Below are 21,126 nucleotides of genomic sequence, written 5' to 3' on the forward strand. Positions count from 1 at the left end.
TCTGACCGGTCATGGATGGAGGCAGCCCTGGGAGCCGGGGCAGTGAGGCTACAGGCCTTCAGCTGGTCCTGCCCTTTCCTGCTCTTTTCTCCTTTCTCCTCCTCTTGGGAAAAATGTCACACAACGACAGCCACAAGCATAGCTGAGAAAACACAAGCTGCTTTTTCTACTATAAAAAGCATTTGTTTCCATTAGCTCACTGATGCCCATGCTCGCGCTGTGACTAGGTGAGACTCTTTCTTTCTCCCCATTTGGCAGCTGAGAAAACTGAGGCTAAACAGGTGGCACTCCAGGTGGTGCTGTCAGTGTAGAGGGGCCTGAGCCCACTCCCACACACCAGCTGGCTCCAGGCATGTCAGAGCCACCTCACAGTAGCTCCTGCAGCTTCACGCAGAATAACAATAGCAATTTCAGCCAATACTGCTGAGCCCTTGTCATGGGCCACGTTCAGGGCCCGGCACTCTACGTGGAAGCATTCACTTTTCTTTCTTTTTAATTGAAGTATAGTTGTTTACAGAATTATGTTAGTTTCAGGTATACGGCATGGTGATTCAGTATTTTGCAGATTATATTCCGTTATAGGTTATTACAAGATAATGGGTATAATCCCCTGTGCTATACAGTATATCCTTCTTGCTTATCTATTTTATATACAGTACTTTGTATCTGTTAATCTTATATTCCTAATTTATCCCTCCCCCCTTCCCTCTCCCCTTTGCTAACCACAAGTTTGTTTTCTAAGTCTGTGAGTCTGTTTCTATTTTGCATGTACAATCATTTGTATTATTTTTTAGATTCCACATATAAGTGATACCATAGAGTATTTGTCTTTCTCTGTCTGACTTACTTCATTAAGCATCATATTCCCTTTCAATCTTTATTACTAGCCCACTAGGGAAGTGGTCATCACAAGCAGGCTCTGGGAGTTAACTCACTTGCCAGAGCCGTGTGAGTGGCAGGTGGCAAAGCTGTGCTGTGAACCAGTGCATACGGTCAAGACTGCTCTTGTCCACCCACTTATGAGGACAGCTGGTATCCCCTGGAAAGTGCCCTATGGCCTCCCATAGCCGCACCTGACAGTTTGCACCAGCCCACGGAACATCTGCCTGCCTAGGGGGTGGGGGAGTTGGAGGTGGGGGGGAGTCGGGGGGAGGGTTCCCACCAAGGTAAAACACAGTAGTTCACTGCTGGACTTGGCCACAGAGGCAGAAGGGGCCTCCAGGGCAGAGGCCAGGTGCACCCTTTCCTCACGGCCTCTCTTTCAGAAGATGCTTGGGCAGATTAAGCTGGGAGGGTGGGATCCTGTGACAGCCCAGAATCAAGAAGCCTGCAGGGTCAGCCTCTCTAAACCTGGGGCAGTGGCCTCTCGACAGGTAGCCCTGGAGAACAGGAGGTGGGGATGGAGCCCCAGGACTGCTGTTGGGCACTGCAAGCCACAACCAAGGATTTAAAATAAAGTCAGTCCCTGAGCATTTCCCACAAACCTCCCAAAATGTGGCAGCAGCTATTTCACATATATTCTCACTAACTTATGTAGACAAACTTATGTCTGTGCTGCTTTAGAAATATTGAGACATTTATCCAATAAATTGGCTTCTTTTTAAAATATCGGTATTTTAAATAATTTAAAAATATAATTTAATATTTAACACTTTAAAACTGTTATATTTGTAAATATTTGTTCTTTATCATTTTAATGTGATTTAAGTTAATTTTTAAAATATTATAATTATATATTTAAGAAATTTTAAATAATATTTTAGAATATTAAAATATTTTATACAACAAATTGGCTCCTATTTATACAAAATAAATCCTCTCCTTTCTCTCATGTCTTAAAAGAATTTAAGCAGATTTCATAAGAACTAGGCACTGAGGATCCCCAAAATATCACACTCTCCTTTTTCTGTTTCCCTTGTGTTTTACAACTCCTTTCTCTGTCTTTCTCACCTGGCAAACTCATATTGATCCTTCAGTACCCAGCTCAAATGCCCCCACTTCTGGGAAGCCTTTTCTAACGCTCACTCTCAGGGTCCCTCTATACATTTGCCCCTAATTAGAGCAGATACCATTGTATCATAATAGTCTGTTTATATATCTATTTCCCCTTCCAAATGAGGAGTATCTCATACACAGGGAATTTGTCTTTGGTATCTCTGCACATTTTGTACTACAGAGACAAGAAAGCTAAAAACTACATTTCCCAGACTCCCTTGTAGCTAGGGTCCTTGAAGCAATTTAGGTTCAACAATCAGTAGCATAAGACTGAGTCAGAGCCATGTTCTAGAAGAATGACAAAGCTCAAGGTATTGTTTTGCTGGTGCAGAATGTGGCAGAGGTGGCATGGCTCTTGGAAATTGTAGTGGTGGCAGCACCTTTGCGATCATATCAGAGGCAGCAGCTTCCACGGTGGCCCAATTTCACGATGCAGTCTGCAGAGACATTCCTGGAAGCTAGCCTACAGTCTTTCTTCAGCTTTCCCAATGATTCTGTGCTAGCTCTACCCTTAATAAATCCCTTTCTGCTTTAACTAAAATGGATTCTGTTATCTGCAACTAAGAACAAGGTGTCAGCCTGGGGCTACAAAAAAGTCCATGACCTTGGCTCCAACTCATGTCATTTTTCCAGTCACATAACAGTAAGTGAGGTCTGGTGTCTTATCACAAAGATCATCATTTGCAACCAGAGCCAGTGACACGAAGCCCTCTGGAATCCACTGGGTCATCTGAAGCCACGATCTCAGGATGCTACTAAGAAAAGCTCCAGATTATAATGATGCAGAAGATAATTAAGAGGAGGCTTATCCTAGCGTTCTCAGGGAGTTGGGACACTTGCAGACACATCTAGGATATGCCTCTAAACCAGCTGTGTGGCTTTGGGTAAATCACTTCCCCTCTCTGGGCCTCTTTTTTCTCCTCCTAAAAATAATCTGAACGAGGTGGTATCTAAAGTCCCACCCAGCACTTAAATACAATCCCCAAGGTTCCCTCAGTTTTTCCCACTTACTAACCAAGCCAGAACAATACTATGAATTAATGATCCACAAACAGGAGAAAGAAACTCTCAAAGGAAGTTAAAACCAAGCAGCACCACCCTTTGATCAGCCAACCCCTCCACTGCCTTCACAAGGCCATCCTGGCCTTACCTCTGCCAGCCTCCACTCAGTCTTCCTTTTTCCTGAATCCCCAACATCACTCATATGCACATCACTAGGCAGTTCAATGATTCCAAATGGTCTTGTGTAGTGTGTTTAGTGGCTATTAGGTGGAGAGGATTTCGGAATAAGGTTCACATCCTTGTTTGCCCCTCGTTAGCCGCCTTAGGCCCATCACTTTCCTGAGCCTTAGTTTCTTCATTTGCAAAATCAGCATTAAAAGTGCAGTACACTTGTGACAGGGCTGAGAGAAGAAATTGATGAGAATTTCAGAGAAAGCACTAGTACAGTGCCTGGCACACAGGAAGTGCCCAAGGCATGTCCATTTCCCTTCTTTCCCTTTCTCCTGGCGTTAAAGGGCAAGAGCTGCCAGTGGATGCCCAGGGAGTCGGAGACATGCTTACAGTCCCTCAGCTAGTTGATGGCAGAGCTGAGTGAGAGACGAATAACTCAGGAAGTTCTCCACCATCTGGATTGGCTGCCATCCTCCTTCTGCTGCTATTAGTAAACCCCTCCCCTACCACCCTGAGGATAAAGCCCATGTTGAATTCTGCTTGGACGTGGGGATGTCCCTGATCACCCATCTCTGCTGCAGACTCCATGGATTAACTATGTGTTTCTGATGCTTTGACATCTGGGGCCTTGCTGGCCCTGGAGAGACTGCCTCTCCTAGAACTAGTCAATTCCTAGAGATGGTAAACAGCCCATGAGCACACCTTTCATACGCAAACCAAGCAATCCAGAGCTTATACTCCACCACCACCACCACCACCTCCTCCTCTCACACTTAGGGCCACTTATCCCTCTGCCCTAATCACCCCAAGGCCAGCTGCCAAACAACTAGGGACAGCCCTCTGCCCCAGAGCCCACTGAAATTATTCACACTAGCCAATCTTAAGCCTGCATACCCTGTCGCATCCATTCCTTCCATATAGGCTTTGCCTATATGGCTCTTGCCCACTTTTCCCCTTCACTCCTTCTGCTTCTTGACTGACTCTGGTGCTTCCTGTGTGGTCCTACGTGGCATGGTGTGCTTCCTGTTTCTAGAGATCTGTAAGTATAAAAACCTCTTCCTTCGTGACAGTCATTTGCATGTCTGTGTGTCTTACCACACGTGATGATAACAAATCCCAGATACTCTGAAAACACCCCATGTGGTACCTCAGCCACGTCATCAAAGTCACTCCAGGCCTGGGTCTAAAGCCTAGTTTTCCACCTGAAAAATGGAGCTAATAGCCCTTGCTTCTTTCTCCAGCATTTCCGGGCTTTGCTTTGGGGAGGCTGTGCTGCTCCATCTCAGTCTTTAAAGACGAATGACTCGAGGAAATAAGACTGCAAGAAGCACTGCCACACGGGTCACCCCTCGGTTCTGCTTCCGACAGGAGGCCCAAGGACGGCATTCTGGAGGAAGCCACAGAAATCCCTTTTTGGTCTGGATACTGACCATCATGCAGACATCAAAAATGATGCTTAAATTTTTGTGTGTAATGGGAAGATGCTCGTGATAATGTTGAGTGAAAAAAGCAAGTTACAAAACTATGATCTCCAAAAAGAATTATGTATACATACGTGAACACATGGGAAAAGGGAAGGACTGTAACAAGATATTAATAGTAGGTTTCTCCCATCATTCAAAAAGAGGCATGTACCACAATGTTCATTGCAGCTCTATTTACAATAGCCAAGACATGGAAGGAACCTAAGCGTCTATCAACAAATGAATGGATAAAGAAGATGTGGCACATATATACAATGGAATATTACTCAGCCATAAAAAATAACAAAATTGAGTTATTTGTAGTGAGGTGGATGGACCTAGAGACTGTCATACAGAGTGAAGTCAGAAAGAGAAAAACAAATACCATATGTTAACACATATATTTGGAATCTAAAAAAAAAAAAAATGGTTATGAAGAACCTAGGGGCAGGACAGGAATAAAGACACAGATGCAGAGAATAGACTTGAGGACCCAGGGAGGGGGAAGGGTAAGCTGGGACGAAGTGAGAGAGTGGCATGGACTAATATATACTACCAAATGTAAAATAGCTAGTGGGAAGCCGCATAGCACAGGGAGATCAGCTCAGTGCTTTGTGACCACCTAGAGGGGTGGGATAGGGAGGGAGGGAGGGAGACGCAAGATGGAGGAGATATGGGGATATATGTATATGTATAACTGATTCACTTTGTTATAAAGCAGAAACTAACACACCATTGTAAAGCAATTATACTCCAATAAAGATGTTTTTTAAAAAAATAGTAGGTTTCTCTGAGTAATGGGATTATGAATGATTCAAAAAACACTTTTCTATATTTTTAGAAGTTTTCTCTTACTATTGGAAACCACTAACAAATGCCCCTTTAAGTCATGGATCTCTCTCTAAATATCTCAAGCTTTCCCTTGAGCTGCTAGAAGACTGAGAGCAGCAGTTTCTCCAACTTCCTCAACTCCATTAGCCTCTCAAGGTGAGTTAGTCACTGTCTCTTCTTTCAATTCTGGAAAGACAATCTCTACCCACCTCAAAGGGGAGGGGACGCTGGCACCACATCCGGGCACCTCACAGGTATAAATAGTCCCAGCCGCTCAGATCAAGAGCCCAGCTCATCTCAGATGCCACTTGGCTTCTGGCAGCCAAGTCCAATGCTGGTGCCAGGCTGCATCCATCCTGCCCCCGTCTCTGTGCCCTCAGGAGTGTGGGGGGCATAGCTGGGCAGCGCTGGCTGCCTGATCAGCAGGCGAGGGCCCCTACTAAGCGAGAAGACGAATGAAGACGTGACGGCAACGGTTCTGAATATTGGTTCCCCTCCTCCCACGCAGGCTTGGGCTCCAGCTTGGAAGGCTGAGGAGGCCTCGTTTCAGCGTGCCCAGGACCCAGTGTGCAGAGTCTGGCTCTGTCATTCCTCCCAGCCCCTCCACATGAGCCTGCCCCACAGAGGGCTCCTCTGTTCCCCTGATCCCACCTCCAGAGCTCCTTCAGGACCGTGGGATCTTCCTTAGGGGCCACAGTACTTTGAGACCCAGAAGCCACTGGCTGGTACAAGATGAAGCCCATGCATTCAGCTTTCTATCTAATACGCCGCTGCATCCCCAGATACTAATGCTGTTCAAGAAAACAGGAGCCCAGGGCAGTCCTTGTGTCATGCAAGAGCACACCTGTTGGACCTCCACCAGCCCCAGGAGTAGGGAAGCTGCCCCAGCTCAGCAACCTGAACCCCTGGGCCCCTGTCAAGCCTGGTGCAGAGTCTCAGAGAACCACAGAGTGGTTTATTTATCCCACACTGGGTAGGAACAGTGTGGGTATGGCACCTCTGTGTGAATTAGGAAAAAGCACCTTTTTCTCCACATGCCAGGCACATGGCTTGTCAAATGAGAGTGAGCTGGATTTCAACTCCACCTGGCTAGATACTTTTGTGCAGTGTCCACCTTGCACAACTGTATGTGGTAGCCTGATACTAGATCCTTTAACTTGGCCTCACTTAATCCTCCCAACAGCCCTATAAGGCAGGCATTACTGCCCCGGTTTACACCAGAGACTCAGGCTACAGGAGGTAAAGTAACTTGCCCAGGGTCATTCAGCCAGTGGATGGAGGCACTAAAAAAGGAACCTCACACTTTCAAGAGCCCAGAACCCATGTCCTTAGTCACCTCAGTGCAGCCCGTCTCCCTGACTGGCATAAGCCACGGTCATTTGGGAGCTTCTCAGTAAGCAGCCCCCTCCGCTTCCCAAGGCCAACGGCCCTTCAGTGAGCTCAGTGCTATTTTAGAGCAGAACAGCTGCCATCTTGAGATACCATACTAACCATGAGGGCAAACACACAGAAATCAAAGTCTGGAAATTACAGCCTGACACACAAAGGACTGGAGTGTCTTCTCAGATAGGTGCAGGGAGAGGCAAGAAGGGCTTGGCTGTAACAATAGCAGGTCACAGCTGCCAGGACACACTGCCCCTCCTGGGTGGTGGAGGGACCTGACTCAGACCCCTGCGTGGACCAGGACCCTCTCTGGACCAGTGTCTCTTCATTTGTCCACAGGAATCCCCAGAGCTGTTTTGAGAAATCAGAACTGAAAGCTACATAGCCTGACGCTCTGAGCGCAACCCCTGATTGTATTGTGATTAATCTGCTTCCAGTGTGAACCTCAGTGGAGTGTTATTCCTGGCACGGGTTAGGGGGAGGGTCAGGGGCAAAGCCTCATGCTGACACTCCTCCTCCCCAACCAGCAGTTCCGCAGGGCCCCAGATCCAGTATCTAGCACATTCCCTGCAAGAGTACATACATGGCGGCTCTATTTTCTGGGCCAGACCAGGGAGCCCTAAAAAGCTCCCCTTTGTAAAATTGGGCTCAGCAGCCTGGAGCCTTCATGGGTCTAAAGTAGCTCTGGTCAATCTTCTATGCACATGTTGTCACACAGCTCTTGGTGGCTTTGACTACCATCCCCAGGTGCCCAAGCCAAGAGCTGCTCCCTAGTAGCCCCCACCCACTTCATCTCCCCCCCAATCTCGCCACTCCTCCTTCCTTAGGAGCCCTCTTCTCTCTCCCAGGGACAGGGATGTGAGTCAGTCTTCTTTCCTCTCCGGCTGGAATACTCTTCCTCACTGTGTGTCCTTAGTTACAACCTGCTCATCCATCAGAGGTCAGCCCAGGTGTCAGCTTCCTTTGGCAGCCTTCCCTGCCCTCCCTCCCCTGTGCCCACAGCCCCTGGGCACACCTCCAGCCCAGTCCTTATTATACCAGATTACATGCAACTCCTCTGTTGCCTGTCTGTACCCCTCCATGGACAGCTTTTCTCCTCTTTCACTCACCAAAGACTTACTGATCCACTACCATGCGCCAGGTACTGTTTGAGGCCAGGATACAGCGATGACCAAACCAGACAAAACCCCCACCCTCGTGGACTTCCGTGAGAAAAGACAAAATATTAATTCAGCATAGGGCCAAGTAGTGATGAGCTCTATAAAAGTAAAGCAGGACAGGGGATGGGAGGGTGCCTGGAAAGGTTATGGGAGGCCAAAGAAGGCTGCAGGACAGCAGCAGCAGTGTGGCCAGGGCAGAGGGGCTGGTGGGAAGTGAGAGGAATCGAGGTCAGAGAGGTGAGCAACGCCAGGTCAAGTTGGCCTCATGGGCCACCCAGCACAGCAGAGCCTCCAAGCAGGGGAATATCATGATCTGATTTAAAAGTTCCCCTCCAGCTGCTGCAGGAAGAATGGTCTGTAAAGAGAGAGAAGAAACATGGAGACAGGAAATGATTGCAGCATGAGAAGATGGTGGGGAGGAGATGGACCAGGAAAGAGGTTAGGGGAAGAACCAGTAGGACATGCTGAAGGCAACGTTTAGAAAGTGAAAGAGAAAGAGAAAAATTAACAGTAAATCCCAGAATTTTAGCTTGGACAACTAATTGGATCACAGAGCCATTGAAGAAGGTGGGACTGATGGAGACAAATAGGTTTGGGTGTGAATCAAAGGTTCCTGGGCCATGTTAAGCTTGCTATGACTCTCAGACACCCAAGAGGAGAGCGGTTAGGCAGTCAGATACACACGTCTGCAGCCCAGTGAGGAGGTCAGGCTGGAGATACACATCCCAGAGTCAAGGAACAAAGAACTCAATAAGATTTCCAGGACAGAGAGCAAACATAAGAGAGAAGAAGGCAGAGGATGGGCCTGTGGTCAGCTCTGACATTCAGCGGGTGGCAGGGGAGAAGGAGCCAGCAAAGGAGACCGAAAATTAAGTCCTGTGGGACGGAGGAAAACCGGGAGAGCCCTATGACGTGGACGCACAGAGCAGAGAGCGTTTCTGGGACAAACGGGTCACCTCCATCCAATGCTAACAGAGGTTAAGGAAGAGGGGCATGGAGAAGGCCCCACTGATCTAGCAACTAGGAGGTCATCAGTGACCTTGAGAAGAACAGATTTGGGGGAGCAGGGAGGCAAAAGCCCCACTGGTGTGGGTTGATACAAGGCCAGAAGTAGGAGAAGCTGGAGGCAGAGACTGTGGAGGCTCAATGTGAAGGAGTGAGTGTATGCAGTGAGCTGAATGTGTGTTCCCCCAAAATTCATATGCTGAATCCTAACCCCCAAGGTGATGGTATCAGGAGGTGGGGCCTTTGGGGGGTAATGAGGTCATGAGGGTGGAGCCCCCATGAATGGGATTAGTGCCTTTATAAAAGAGGCCCCAGAGAGCTCTCTAGCCCCTTCCACCATGTGAGGACAGAACAAGAAGATGACAGTCTGCCACCTAGAAGAGGGGCCTCACCAGAACCTGACCATGCTGGCACCCATGCAGGCTCAGACTTCCAGCCTCCAGAACTGTGAAAAATAAATCTCTGTTTATGAGCCTCCTGGTCTGTGGTATTTCATTATAGCAGCCTGCACTGACTAAGATAGTGAGAGTATGCAGAGCTGGCCGTGGGTAAGGTGGAGAGAATGGGATTCCCTGATGTGTGAAGGAAAAGCTGGATGAAGAAGAACAGACTTAATTGTTCTGTGAGGCTTCAAAAGGTAAACCTAGGAGCTCCAGCTGAGCGTGAGGGAGGGAAGGTTTTCAGTCCACCCAGGGAAGCCTGCGGTGGAAGACGGCCTCTTTGCGAGGCTCTGGGAGCCCCATTGCCCACTGTCCCACAGACCTCATGGCCATCAAAGAAGGTGGTGTGGGCTATGCATGGCTACACAGAGTGGACAACCGGACGACCCTGGTGTCTTACCTTCCGAGCACCCCCTAAACTGATTACCAGGTGGATGCTGGTCCTCTCGGCCAGACCCCAGATCTCTTGTCCTTTCCATTCTCCATTTCTTTCCATTCTCACTCCTTTCTGTGGCCTCCTGTCCGTGCTAAGTGACTGGTATAAAATTCTTGTTGACAGTCCAGGAGGCAGGAAGCACGGGAGCTGTGAAGAAGGAGAGGAGGGAGAACGGGCCGCAGAAGTGAGGAACAGAGGGTTTGAGGAGCTGGCGGGGGGTGAGGAAGGGGTGAGGCCGCGATCACCCGATGTGGAAACCAGGTCCCGAGAGGGAGCACCTCCTGCCAGCTGTGAGCCCACCCAGGGGACTCCACCAGTGACTGAGCGAGGTGGGAGTTTCACAGAGGAGGAAACTGAGGCACAGAAAGGATCATGTAAGTGGTTATTTGCCCAGGACACTCAATTCAGACTAAACTAAGGGCCACAAAGCTCATGGAATGGCACCACCCGAGGAGTCTCAGGGCCCCAACAACCCTGCCTTCACAGTCAGCTTCTTCTGTCTGTCTGCCACCAGAGGCCCACACTGGGTGCGTGGGAGGAAAGGAGGAAGCAGTGCCATCTTGGATGGAGCCCAAGAGTTCCGGCTATTTATTTATTTAGGTCCTTTTCTGCAGAAGTGAAAACTGACCAGAAAGGCTTATGTTAAGCCAGCCTGCACCCACAATGCAGGCGTGCAGACCCCACCCCTCACAGCTGTCACCACACCTGTAAGTCCACCACGGAAAAGTCTTTCCCTTGGGCTAACCCTGCCACCAAGGGCTCTTCTTTGAAATCCAGGACCCCCAGGAGCAGATGGAAGGAAGCATTTTTCAGGGATAACAATCAGGAAAACACGAAGCATAGAGGCTGGGGGTGGAGGGTGGGTGGACACAGAATATAAAAAGTGGGAAAGAGGAGAGGAAGGGATGAAAGACCCTAAAGATTGTCTTGCCTCTAGTGCTAATGACAATACTCGAAGAAGATATGCGTGTAATCACCTACTTAGATCAATATGGCCATTTTAGTCCAGTCTAACAGCCAGGAGCTGAGGGCAGGAATAGGCGGTCTGAGAGGACTTGGCAAGGAGAACCGAGGTGACCCAACCCAACCCAACCTTGGATGTCTGTCCGCAGCCAAGAAAGAAGAATCCCTCCGTCGTGCATGGCCCACTAGTGCTAGGACTCAGTCACACTGCATGGGGTGTGTTCCAGCTGCACCACCCACCACACCTGGAAGTGGGGACTCAGTTCCTCCTCTGTAAAATGGGAGCAATGACAGTACCCACCTCAAAGCTCTGCATGTGAGGATTAACTGCAGTAATACGTGTCAGGCGCCCAGCACCATGCCTGGCACACAGCCAGCCCCCAGTAGCACTCGGCCACAGGCATCACCCATCCACATCCAAGCCAAGTCTAGCCCCTCCATGGAAGCGCCTCTGACTTCTACATTAGGCTCCTAGAGCACTTGCCATCCGCATCGCACAATTTATTCCTTAATTATACACTGTCTTGAAACAATTAGGGAGCAATTCAATATAGCATAATAAAGTGTTAAATTGAATTCAGTCTAGTTCCTTCCAGCTCTGAAATATGACGATTCCACACCCCATACTGCACGGTACATGCTAGGCACAACACAGACCTTGACCCAGAGAGAAAAGCTCTAGCCTTGACGCTTACTTGGCCTGCTGTTCTGCGGAGCAAAGAGGCTCTTGTGTCACCAGTTTGGGGCCTGCCCTTTACTCCTGTGGCTGGTGCTACCTTCCTCTGTGGAAAGTCCCCAGCACCCCAGTCAGAAGCCCAGCAGCACAGGGAAAATGCTGTCCCGGGAACAGACAGCTTGGGCGGGCGGCAGTCTGGGCCAGCTCTGCCCTAGACCTCAGAGAGAAGTGTTCCTTGAGCTGTCTTTGCAAGCCATCTCCTGCCATCCATCTCGGAGCAGGGGGCCAAGGCTGTGTGCACCCTGGGAGGAGGGGCTGATGGGGCCAGCCAGCCAGGCCGCCTGTGGGCTGTGTCTGAAGCTATCGTGTCCGGAGGGCCCTGAACTTGCATGCACAGGCAGTCCAGCCCAGTTCCCCAGGGTAGGAGGCTCCTCGAGGTTTGGGGAATGCCCGAGCAAACAGAGTGGTTCATGTGCACTTGCTGGAGAGCTCTCTGCCTGCGTAATGATAGAAATAGCCCTCTGTGCAGACACATCTTAGAGTGAACATAGAGTGAAAGGGGCTATCAGGGAAGGCTTCCAGGAGGAGGCCTAGTGGGAGGTGGATCCCGGCAGGAGGACAGGACTGGGATATGGAGCAGGATCCATTTGGCAGAAGTTGAGTGAAGCCTTTTGAGCTGCGGCTACAAGCCAGGCTGAGTGTCAGCACCTGGGGGACTCCTGCCTCAGCTGCCCTCAGCCCTTGTGACCGGGGGACCTTCCCTTGGGATGTCCTGAGGCAGCGGAGGCAACATTGCCTATCCACTTTGCAGGACAGACGGGTGCTGTGCCTCCCCTGCCCTCCAGGTGGTCACTGGTCTCGCAGGCAGCTGGCCGGGCTGGAGAGGTCAAAGCAGTGAGCTGACAGGACAAGTGCCCTCCCTCCCCTTCCCCTCCCCCATCTACCCTTTCCAGAATCACCATGCGCCGTGGTGGGGGTGGTTTGGGGGGGTGTAGTTCTCAGTCAGTTATTGCAAAAGTACATCATCTGCCTTCATTGTCTTCTATTTTTCTACATACCCCTCCCCCACTATCAGTTTCCCCTTTCCCACCCTGCCACCCAGAACTCTCAGACTTCCTTACTACCTGCTCTTCTCAAGAGAAAACATTCTCTGGTCATTCCAAACTGTGAAAGAGTTTATGACTCCAAAGTGTTTCCCTTTCCCAGGGATTAATTTTCAAAGACAGTGCCAGAAGACAAGGTTTAATCCAAAGGAATAAATCTCTAAGGGAGAATTCCAGGACACTGACATTGAAGTTTGCGTTCTTAACAATAGTCTTTACTATGTTCTTGCTTAATGCATTCTTTTATTCAATTAACATTTATTGAGCTGCTGCCATACTGGGTGCTAAAAATTCAAAAATGGAGAAGCACAATCACTGTCTAGGTGGGGAGACAGAAACATAAACACATAATTTGAACATGATGAGAACTGTCTTCAACGACCTTCCTGCTTGTTCAAAGCACCCACTTAAATAGAAGCATTGGCTGATTAACAATTATTCCTATCTGTTCACTAAAGCAGTTCTCCTAGGGATGCTTATTGGATGCTTTTAGATCTAGACTTGAAATCAATAAAGCTATATGTCAATGTATATTTTGTAACTCATACACTTTCCAGTTGGGTCTGGACTTCCCCCAGCTCATGTCCAAAGCGAAGACCTGGCCACAGCCTTTATGAGCACCATCTGGCCTGGATTTCCTTTGCGGTCCTGTTTGGAGTGTTCCAGACCGATCATTTGGACCTGCTCCTTCTCCTTGTGGCTCCTGGTTGAGTATTCAATTTATGGGTCATTTCTTTTTTTGCCCCTCTTTATCCTCTGTTATAAACGGTACCTCCTGACCTCCCTTCCAACAGTGTTAATAAAAAATGACATCAGGTGTACCACATTTCAACATACCACACAGCTACGGATAGCAAACTATGGCATACGCTGAATTATTCAGTAGGTGAACAATACCACAAAGCTCATCCGTATTCCAGGCACGGAGAGTTGTCCGCTGGGATGATGCACTTTCACTCTGCAGAGCCCTTTTCACAGTGTCATTAGGTCCTCCCCCAGGCCCTGCACGTCTGCTGCCAGGAGCTGTCCTGTCCATCGTAAAGAAGGCAGAAGCTGCTCCCACGCCAAAGAAAAGAATCACCAGCATACAGGTCAGTTCTAATTACACTAACCATTATTTTCTACACGTGTGAAATACATACTGTGTTTTCTCACTTATGTGGGGAGTTTGGCGGTCAACTGGAAATTGGGATATGAGTTGGAAGTGTCCCAGAAGAACTTGGAATGTGTGGCCATCACATTTATTCAGTGGCTAAGGGAGCTCTTGGTCAAATGGTGGCTCTCTGGAAGGAAATCAACTCAATTGGTAACAATGTTGAATAAAGGGCACCTGACAGATACCAGAGGTGTCTCTGGCCCTGAGGGACCCCAGGAGACAGGGAAGGGAAGGCTGGCCTGAGTTGCTGAGAGAGGGAGAGAGGATAAAGGGGAAGGGAGATGAGAGGGAGGAGGAGAGAGGCAGAACACAGGGACTGAGAAAGAAAAGTGGACAAGGACAGGGTAACAGGAAGAAAGGGAGAGGAGACACTAGGTGGGGTGAGATAGGTAGAGAAATTAGAGACAAGATTGCAGGAAAAGGGCAGAGAGAACAAAGCTGCTGGCAGGAGGAAAAGTTAGAATTTGTGCAGCCCCTGCCCAGGACATCTGCCCAGAATGGCCTCCCAGGGGCCTGCTCTGTCTTGCTCAATTTATTAGCACCTTCTAGCTCACCTCTCAGTGAGCCCTTCAAGGAGTCCTTCCCAGGGAGATACCTGAAGACTTATCTAGACCACCCCCCATCTGTGTGGGCGGGTCACACAGCAGAAGGACCAACATTGGAGGCTCAACATATGGAACAGACAGCTCTGGACTTGTCACTCTCACTAGGTGACATCCCAGGGGCCAAGCGGCTGGCCAGGGCTCCCACCACGCATATGTGGAAAGAACTGGGCTCCTAAAAGGCCAGAATAAGACCCTGATCCCAGGCCACGGCCCGAGGCCGCCCACCACACCCCAAGGCCTGTCTGTGGACACCTTCCCAAATGGCTTCTGACACTGGAGCCACATCTGTTCTTTTTCAAAGCATTGAACAAAATCATAGGCATTGAGGTCCCTGAAAAACATACTACTTCTCCTCTGCAGGGTCGATTTGATGTTTTGGTGTCAAAATTAACAGCAATGAAAACTCAGGCCTCTTTCCCAGGGAAACTGATCTGAAAGTTAGCCCATACTCATAAATGCAAAAATTAAGGAAACAAACAACTTAGCCCCAGGAAACCCTTAGCTGGGAAGTTCCAGCCACACCCAGCTCCAAGCAGAGAGAGCAACCCGTCTTATCAGAAAAATTCCCCACAATGCTCCCCCCTGCCCCCCGCAATGAGTGTGCCCCACCTGAGAATATTCCATTTTCATTCATTCTACAAATAGTTCCTGAATTCCTACTCCTGAATATACAGAGTGCCCTTAATTACTTATTTAACTCCAAACACTACAGCCGATCAAGAAGAAATAACCACGTGATGGTATGAATGTCAATTCTCAGCATCGTATCTTTTTTTTTTAATAAATTTATTTATTTTATTTATTTATTTTTGGCTGCATTGGGTCTTCGTTGCTGCGTGCAGGCTTTCTCTAGTTGCGGCGAGCAGGGGCTACTCTTCGTTGCAGTGCGCAGGCTTCTCACTGTGGTGGCTTCTCTTGTTGCGGAGCACAGGCTCTAGGCACGTGGGCTTCAGTAGTTGCGGCACGCAGGCTCAGTAGTTGTGGCTCGCGGGCTCTAGAGCGCAGGCTCAGTAGTTGTGGCGCACGGGCTTAGTTGCTCCGCGGCACGTGGGATCTTCCCGGACCAGGGCTCCAACCCGTGTCGCCTGCATTGGCAGGCGGATTCTCAACCACTATGCCACCAGGGAAGCCCTCAACATCGTATTTGATGAAAACGTTCTTCCCCAGCCAAGGTCAGCCTCACAGATGGGCAGAGTAGGGATGGCCTGTGCAGTGGGATTTCAGAGGAACAGGGAGCCCACGACCCTCACCCAGCCCGATTTCACCCCCCCACAAACCTACACACACCTGTGGCCTGGTATCCGGAAGCCTTGCAGCAGGGGTGGAATGTTGCCCCCATCTCAGATGGAGGCTGGAGACCCAGACTCCCTCTCCAGCCCCCACCCCAAAAGAGAGGGGCCCACGAGTCCCTGCTTTGTTCTGGCTGGGTCCTAGCCCTCAGCCCTCCTGTCAAAGCAGACAAGGCAGGATCCCAAAGTGAGCTCTGGGCCACTGTGCTGAGACTGCTTCTTCCCTGAGGGCAGCCCTGGTGGGTAGGCCATGGGGCAGGGGATGCAGGGTCACCCTGGGATGAGCTTCCCCCTTCCCTGGTCGTTCGCCGGGGTCTGTACCTGGAGCTGGAGTCACTGCCACTCTGCACTGCTGGGTCGTCCATGACATTAAAGAGCCCCGTCCAATTGGCCAGCTGGTCACCACTCTGCCAACCAAACTGGAGACCTCTGGCAAGAGAACGAGGCAGTCGGTACTCATGCTCACGTGCTGGGTAAGCCCATCACCAGAGAGTCACATTCTGGCGCGTGCCACGTGACACCTTGCCTTGATCACGCCTAGTGGAGACGAGAGAGATGTCCACCCAGCAGGATGACGGTAATAAATCACAGCCCTTCACAGTGTTCTCTGCTCGTCTACATCCGTGCCCTTACTTCACCTTTACGGGCAGGGCAGGGTTACACATTGTACACGCGGGGAACCTGAGGCTTAGCGAGATCAAGGTCGCAGAGCTCCCCTCCCCCGTCTGGTGCGCCCTTCAATTCCGCCTCCAGAGACTCACACCAGAAGAGCTCCAGCTCGCCAGCTCCTTGCCTTCCCCAGAGGCCCCACACACGGCAAAGCTTTTAATGAAATCTAGTTTTCCAACTCATAAGGACACGCCTCCTGGTTTAAGATGATGGACTCAACACACATGGTCCTCTTCGCTCCCTCCCCCAACCTGACTGAAAGGACAGCAAAGGCATAACAAGGGCGTGAGCATGGATGGAGAGGAGTAGCGGGGGCCAACAACATTTTGGAAGATGCAAAGCAGATGAGTAAGTGCCTTAGGCCAGAGACAGTGGAGCCCTGACCGCCTGTAAGAAGTAAATCTATTCTCCGTGCAGGACGCGGGAAGGCTCGGGAAATCACGGCGCCGGGGCCACTGAAGGTGGGGTTGCAGAATGGAGCCACGGGCAGGAGAGTTGCTTCAGGTTTATAAGGAGCGTTAAACACGCCCCACCTCCACACACCCAAGTCCCCTGCCTTAAGCCCAAGCAGTCCGGGCCTTCTGCCTGCCCACCCTGCAGACGGCACTCTTCATATACCGAGATACCAGGCTAAAAACAGCTGGGCTGACCTGGAAGTCAGCTGACTGAGCACGCCTGGTCCCAGCCACCCGGCCCCCACAAAGGTCTGGGCATGGATGGGTTTCCCGGAGGGAAGCTGACCAAGTCAAAAGAGAAGGCTACAGAGGAAAGGGCTGCTGCAGCCCCATCAATCTGGCGCTGCTGACATTGGGGGCTGCACAGTCCTTGCTGTGGGACTGTCCTGTCATCCTCTGGCGAGCAGCACCCCTGGTCTCTACTCTCTGAGGCCAGCAGCTCCTCATCCCCCACCCTCCTGCCGTGATGACCAAAACTGTCTCCAGACATCGCCAAGTGTCCCCTGTTGAGACAATCGACCCCGTTAAGAACCACTGCCCACAACACGGAGCTCCAGTGCACCTTCTAGAATTTTAAAGTCCCGTTAAAGACCCTGGTACGTGGGGTAAACTTTAACTTTTAAGCAGAGAATAAAGCAAACAAAAATAAAACAGTTAAACCCCTAAAAATAAAGCCCTCTAATAAAGTCTCTACACTAAGGGAAATGGGGCAGTGACAGTGGTTGGAGCTGGGCTCTGGTCCACCCGGATCAGCCACTAATGAGCCGAGTGACCTCAGTGAAGTCTCTACATCTCTCTAGGCCTCTATTCCCATCTTTCAAGTCGGGAGAACTGTCTCGATGTCTCCAAAGTTCCTGACCGAAAGCTTTACAGGGCTGAGCTGTGTCCTCAACAGCAAGACCAGGTCACCTCCCGCCTGCGAGTCTGCCCCATTTCCAGCCAGACGCTGGGCGGAGGACGCCCTTGGGGCCCCGTGAGCAGAAGCTGCACACATGAGGCGCTCAATCGATGCTTCTGCCAAGTGACTCCGATTCTCTTCTCACACTCTCCAGCCTCCTCGGCGGAGCGGAGCCGGCCTGGGGGAGGAACAGGCACAGCTCACAGGACAGAGCCCGAAGCCACAGCAAAACGCCCGTCCAGTTCTTAGTGTTCAGGGAACAGCAGCGTTCCACTTGGTTCTGGCTCAAGTTCTTTACATATTTATCTATTCATAATATAAATGTTATATACGTATAATATATAAATCTATCTTATATGCATTTATAAATATATTGTAAACATCTGTAATATAAATACCTTTATTTATTTATCTGTTATGTTTCCTTTCAAAGAGATATTTCGAGGTAATATTGCAAGGTATTTCTTAGAGAGAATTTGGGTTTGGTTTATCAGGAAGGGAAACATTTACTGAGCACCTACAGTGAACCAGGCCCTTCACATATATTATCTCTATTCCAACAGCAGGCTAATGTGGCAAGTCCCATTTTCTGCACTTATAGGTGATGACATGTGCAGCTCAGGGAGGTTTAGTAACTTGCCCAAGGCCACACGGCTAACAAGTGGCCAACCTGAGGTTTAAACCCAGCACTTTCTGGCTTTCTCACTGTAAAAACCTTTATTCCTAAAAGCCTGTACCAGACTGTCTATAGGCCAAGAAAACAGTAGTATTTCCACCTGGGATTGTGAATATTAGCTGGTTCACAAGCATATTCAAGCAATTACCAGCCCGGCACTCAGCTAGGAAACTCACAGGCTCCTTAGAGAGAGTCTGGCCAGTGAGACTTGTGTCCACCAAGCGCATGAGGGGTCAGCCAGAAGCACTCTCACTCTCCCGCCCAAACTGGCCCCTGTGAGACCCGGGTGTCCCTTCACAAGACAGTCCTCCTGGGGTTGTAGAAGTGACAGACTACTAAGAAGACATCAGTTATTACAATATTTAGCAGGAACTATGACACAGAAAGGTGTGCATAATAAATTCAGCGAAAAATGCAAGTTATAAAAGGGGATATGCATAATGATCCCATTTCTGTAGGGTTTTAAACCGTAAAGTTGGTTATCTTTGAAAGGGAGGATTCAGGTTTATTCCTTCTTTCAGTTTAGCAACATTTTCTAATTTATCTCCAAAAAACCTGATTGTGTAATTTTCAAAACCAATATATTTTACACAGTAATTTGAATTCTATTCCTGAGCTAAGTGTAAGAATTGTCCATTATTAGCCAACGAAACACCAGTGAGGCAAAGGTACGTGGAGATATGAAGGAGGATAACAAAGGAAAAAGAAGCTTTATTCACTCATTCATTCATTCATTCAACAAAAATCTATTGAGCATCTACTCTGTGCCAGCAACTGTGCCAGGGCCTGGGTCAGGACCCCAAGGTGAGCAAACTCATGTTTTCTCAGTGCTTACCCTACAGCTCCGGTGATTACACAAACACACATGAAAATATGAGCAAACAAGAAAAAAAATATTAGCAATCAAGTGCTACAAAGGGTGCTCTGTTTTTTATGTCTAATTTATTTTAAAAGAGAGGAAAAGATTTGAAATACATAGGGCAGAATGTTAACATCTGTTAACATTAATAATCCACAGTCGTGACTACATGGTTGTTTGTCACATTGTTCTCCATCTTCTTCTCAATTTTTCATGATAAAAATGTGTTAAAATAATTTTTTTAAAAACCACAGTGCAGAACTGAAATCACAGCACTTGGAGTCGCTGCAGGGAACTTCCTGGGCTGTGGCAGCCTCGAGAAATCTTTGCACCTTGCTGGTGAAACTAACATTAAACGTTGCCTTAAACCTGGGGAAATGCGACATGTAAAGAATTATTTAAACTGAGTTATTCAAGACTGGATTCAGATATTTTAAGGCCCTGAGCACTGAAAAGCTTAGGGTGCCACTTCACACCTTGTACTTACTTAAAAGTTCTGTGACTGTTAAAATTCAAATAGCTTCGGTCTAGATTTTCTGATTATGAAATCTGTGATAGGCTCACTGAGGCTCAGCTTTACTCTGTTGTCGCTGACAGCCCTGCTTATCTAGGTCTCCTGCTGTGTAACCCACAGTCATGTCTGTTAACCCCTGACTCTCATGGCAGTAATTCCTGCAGCCGTCGGAGGGTAGCAAAAGTGGCCCAGGCTTCCCAGAGTCAACTGTCAGGGGGAGTTTCAGGGCAAAAGACAAAATCATACATTGGAGAAGCAATTTAAAAACAGACAGAAGTGCCCATGAGAGTGGCATTACCTCCATTGATAATATCCTCCAAAAATTATGAAGGGTTACTAAGATGTATGGCAGTGAGTTAAAAAATATATGTTCCAGGGTTAGGACTGGCAGTCCAATGGTTAGGACTTTGCACTTTCATGGCTGGGGCCCCGGGTTCAATCCCTGGTCGGGGAACTAAGATCCCACAAGCCGCACAGCACAGCCAAAAATATATATACATATATATTCCAGGCACCGTGGTAGGTTTTTCTTATTTTGAATCCTCCCAACAGCTTGGAGGTAGGTATTATTATCCCCCCATTTCACAAATGAGGAAATTGAGGCTCATAAGATTAGATTCATAATCTGCCCAGAACCTGGAAGGAGCAGAGAAAGTATTCAAGTCCATGTCTGATCCCAAGGCCATTGCTTCTTCCTCCCCTTTTGTCCCCATGCTTTTTACACACACACACACACACACACACACACACACACACACACGACTTTTCTATTATCAAATATTCTACAAAAAGATTTTATTGAAGTATAGTTGATGTACAATGTTACTATATAAGTTTCAAGTGTACAACATAGTGATTCACCATTTTTAAAGGTTATATTCCATTTACAATTATTATAAAATATTGGCTGTATTCCCTGTGTTGTACAATATACCCTTGTAGCTTATTTTATACATAATAGTTTGTACCTCTTAGTCCCCTACCCCTATCTTGCCCCTCCCCTCATCCCCTCCCCACTGGTAACCACTAGTTTGTCCTCTATATCTGTGAGTCTATTTTTGTTTTGTTATATTCACTAGTTTGTTTTATTTTTTAGCCTCCACATATAAGTGATATCATACAGTATCTGTCATTATCCAATATTTTTAACTATTTATAAATTTATATTATTATTATTATTATTTTAAGTATTAGAGCTGCTGCCTTTGCTGTCAATCATTTAGTGATAATATTTTTCTATAAAACAAACCATAGACTATAGTAAAATGAAGGAGCTTGCTTAAATATTCTCTGAGATCCTGCCCCATTTTGATGGGAGACCCAGCGTCACAGATTCCTAACCCGGGACTTCAGCACTGGAGGAGGCCAGTGGAGATG

At 48.5% G+C, this 21,126-nt stretch overlaps 1 protein-coding gene across 3 annotated transcripts in view; it reads right to left on the reverse strand.

The window, feature by feature from the left end:
• ST8SIA5 (ST8 alpha-N-acetyl-neuraminide alpha-2,8-sialyltransferase 5) overlaps positions 1–21,126 on the reverse strand; it is a 71,605-nt gene that overhangs the window by 27,019 nt on the left and 23,460 nt on the right. Inside the window, exon 2 of one of the 3 annotated variants that reach the window (XM_036823775.1) lies at positions 16,000–16,107. The exons of the other annotated variants lie outside the window; for them this stretch is intronic. Within the exon in view, the coding sequence (XP_036679670.1) occupies positions 16,000–16,107 (108 nt within the window). The remainder of the gene's footprint in view (positions 1–15,999; positions 16,108–21,126) is intronic. 3 annotated transcript variants of the gene reach the window in all.

The sequence above is a fragment of the Balaenoptera musculus genome, chromosome 14 (genome assembly GCF_009873245.2).
Source record: "Balaenoptera musculus isolate JJ_BM4_2016_0621 chromosome 14, mBalMus1.pri.v3, whole genome shotgun sequence".
NCBI classification, from domain to species: Eukaryota; Metazoa; Chordata; class Mammalia; order Artiodactyla; family Balaenopteridae; genus Balaenoptera; species Balaenoptera musculus.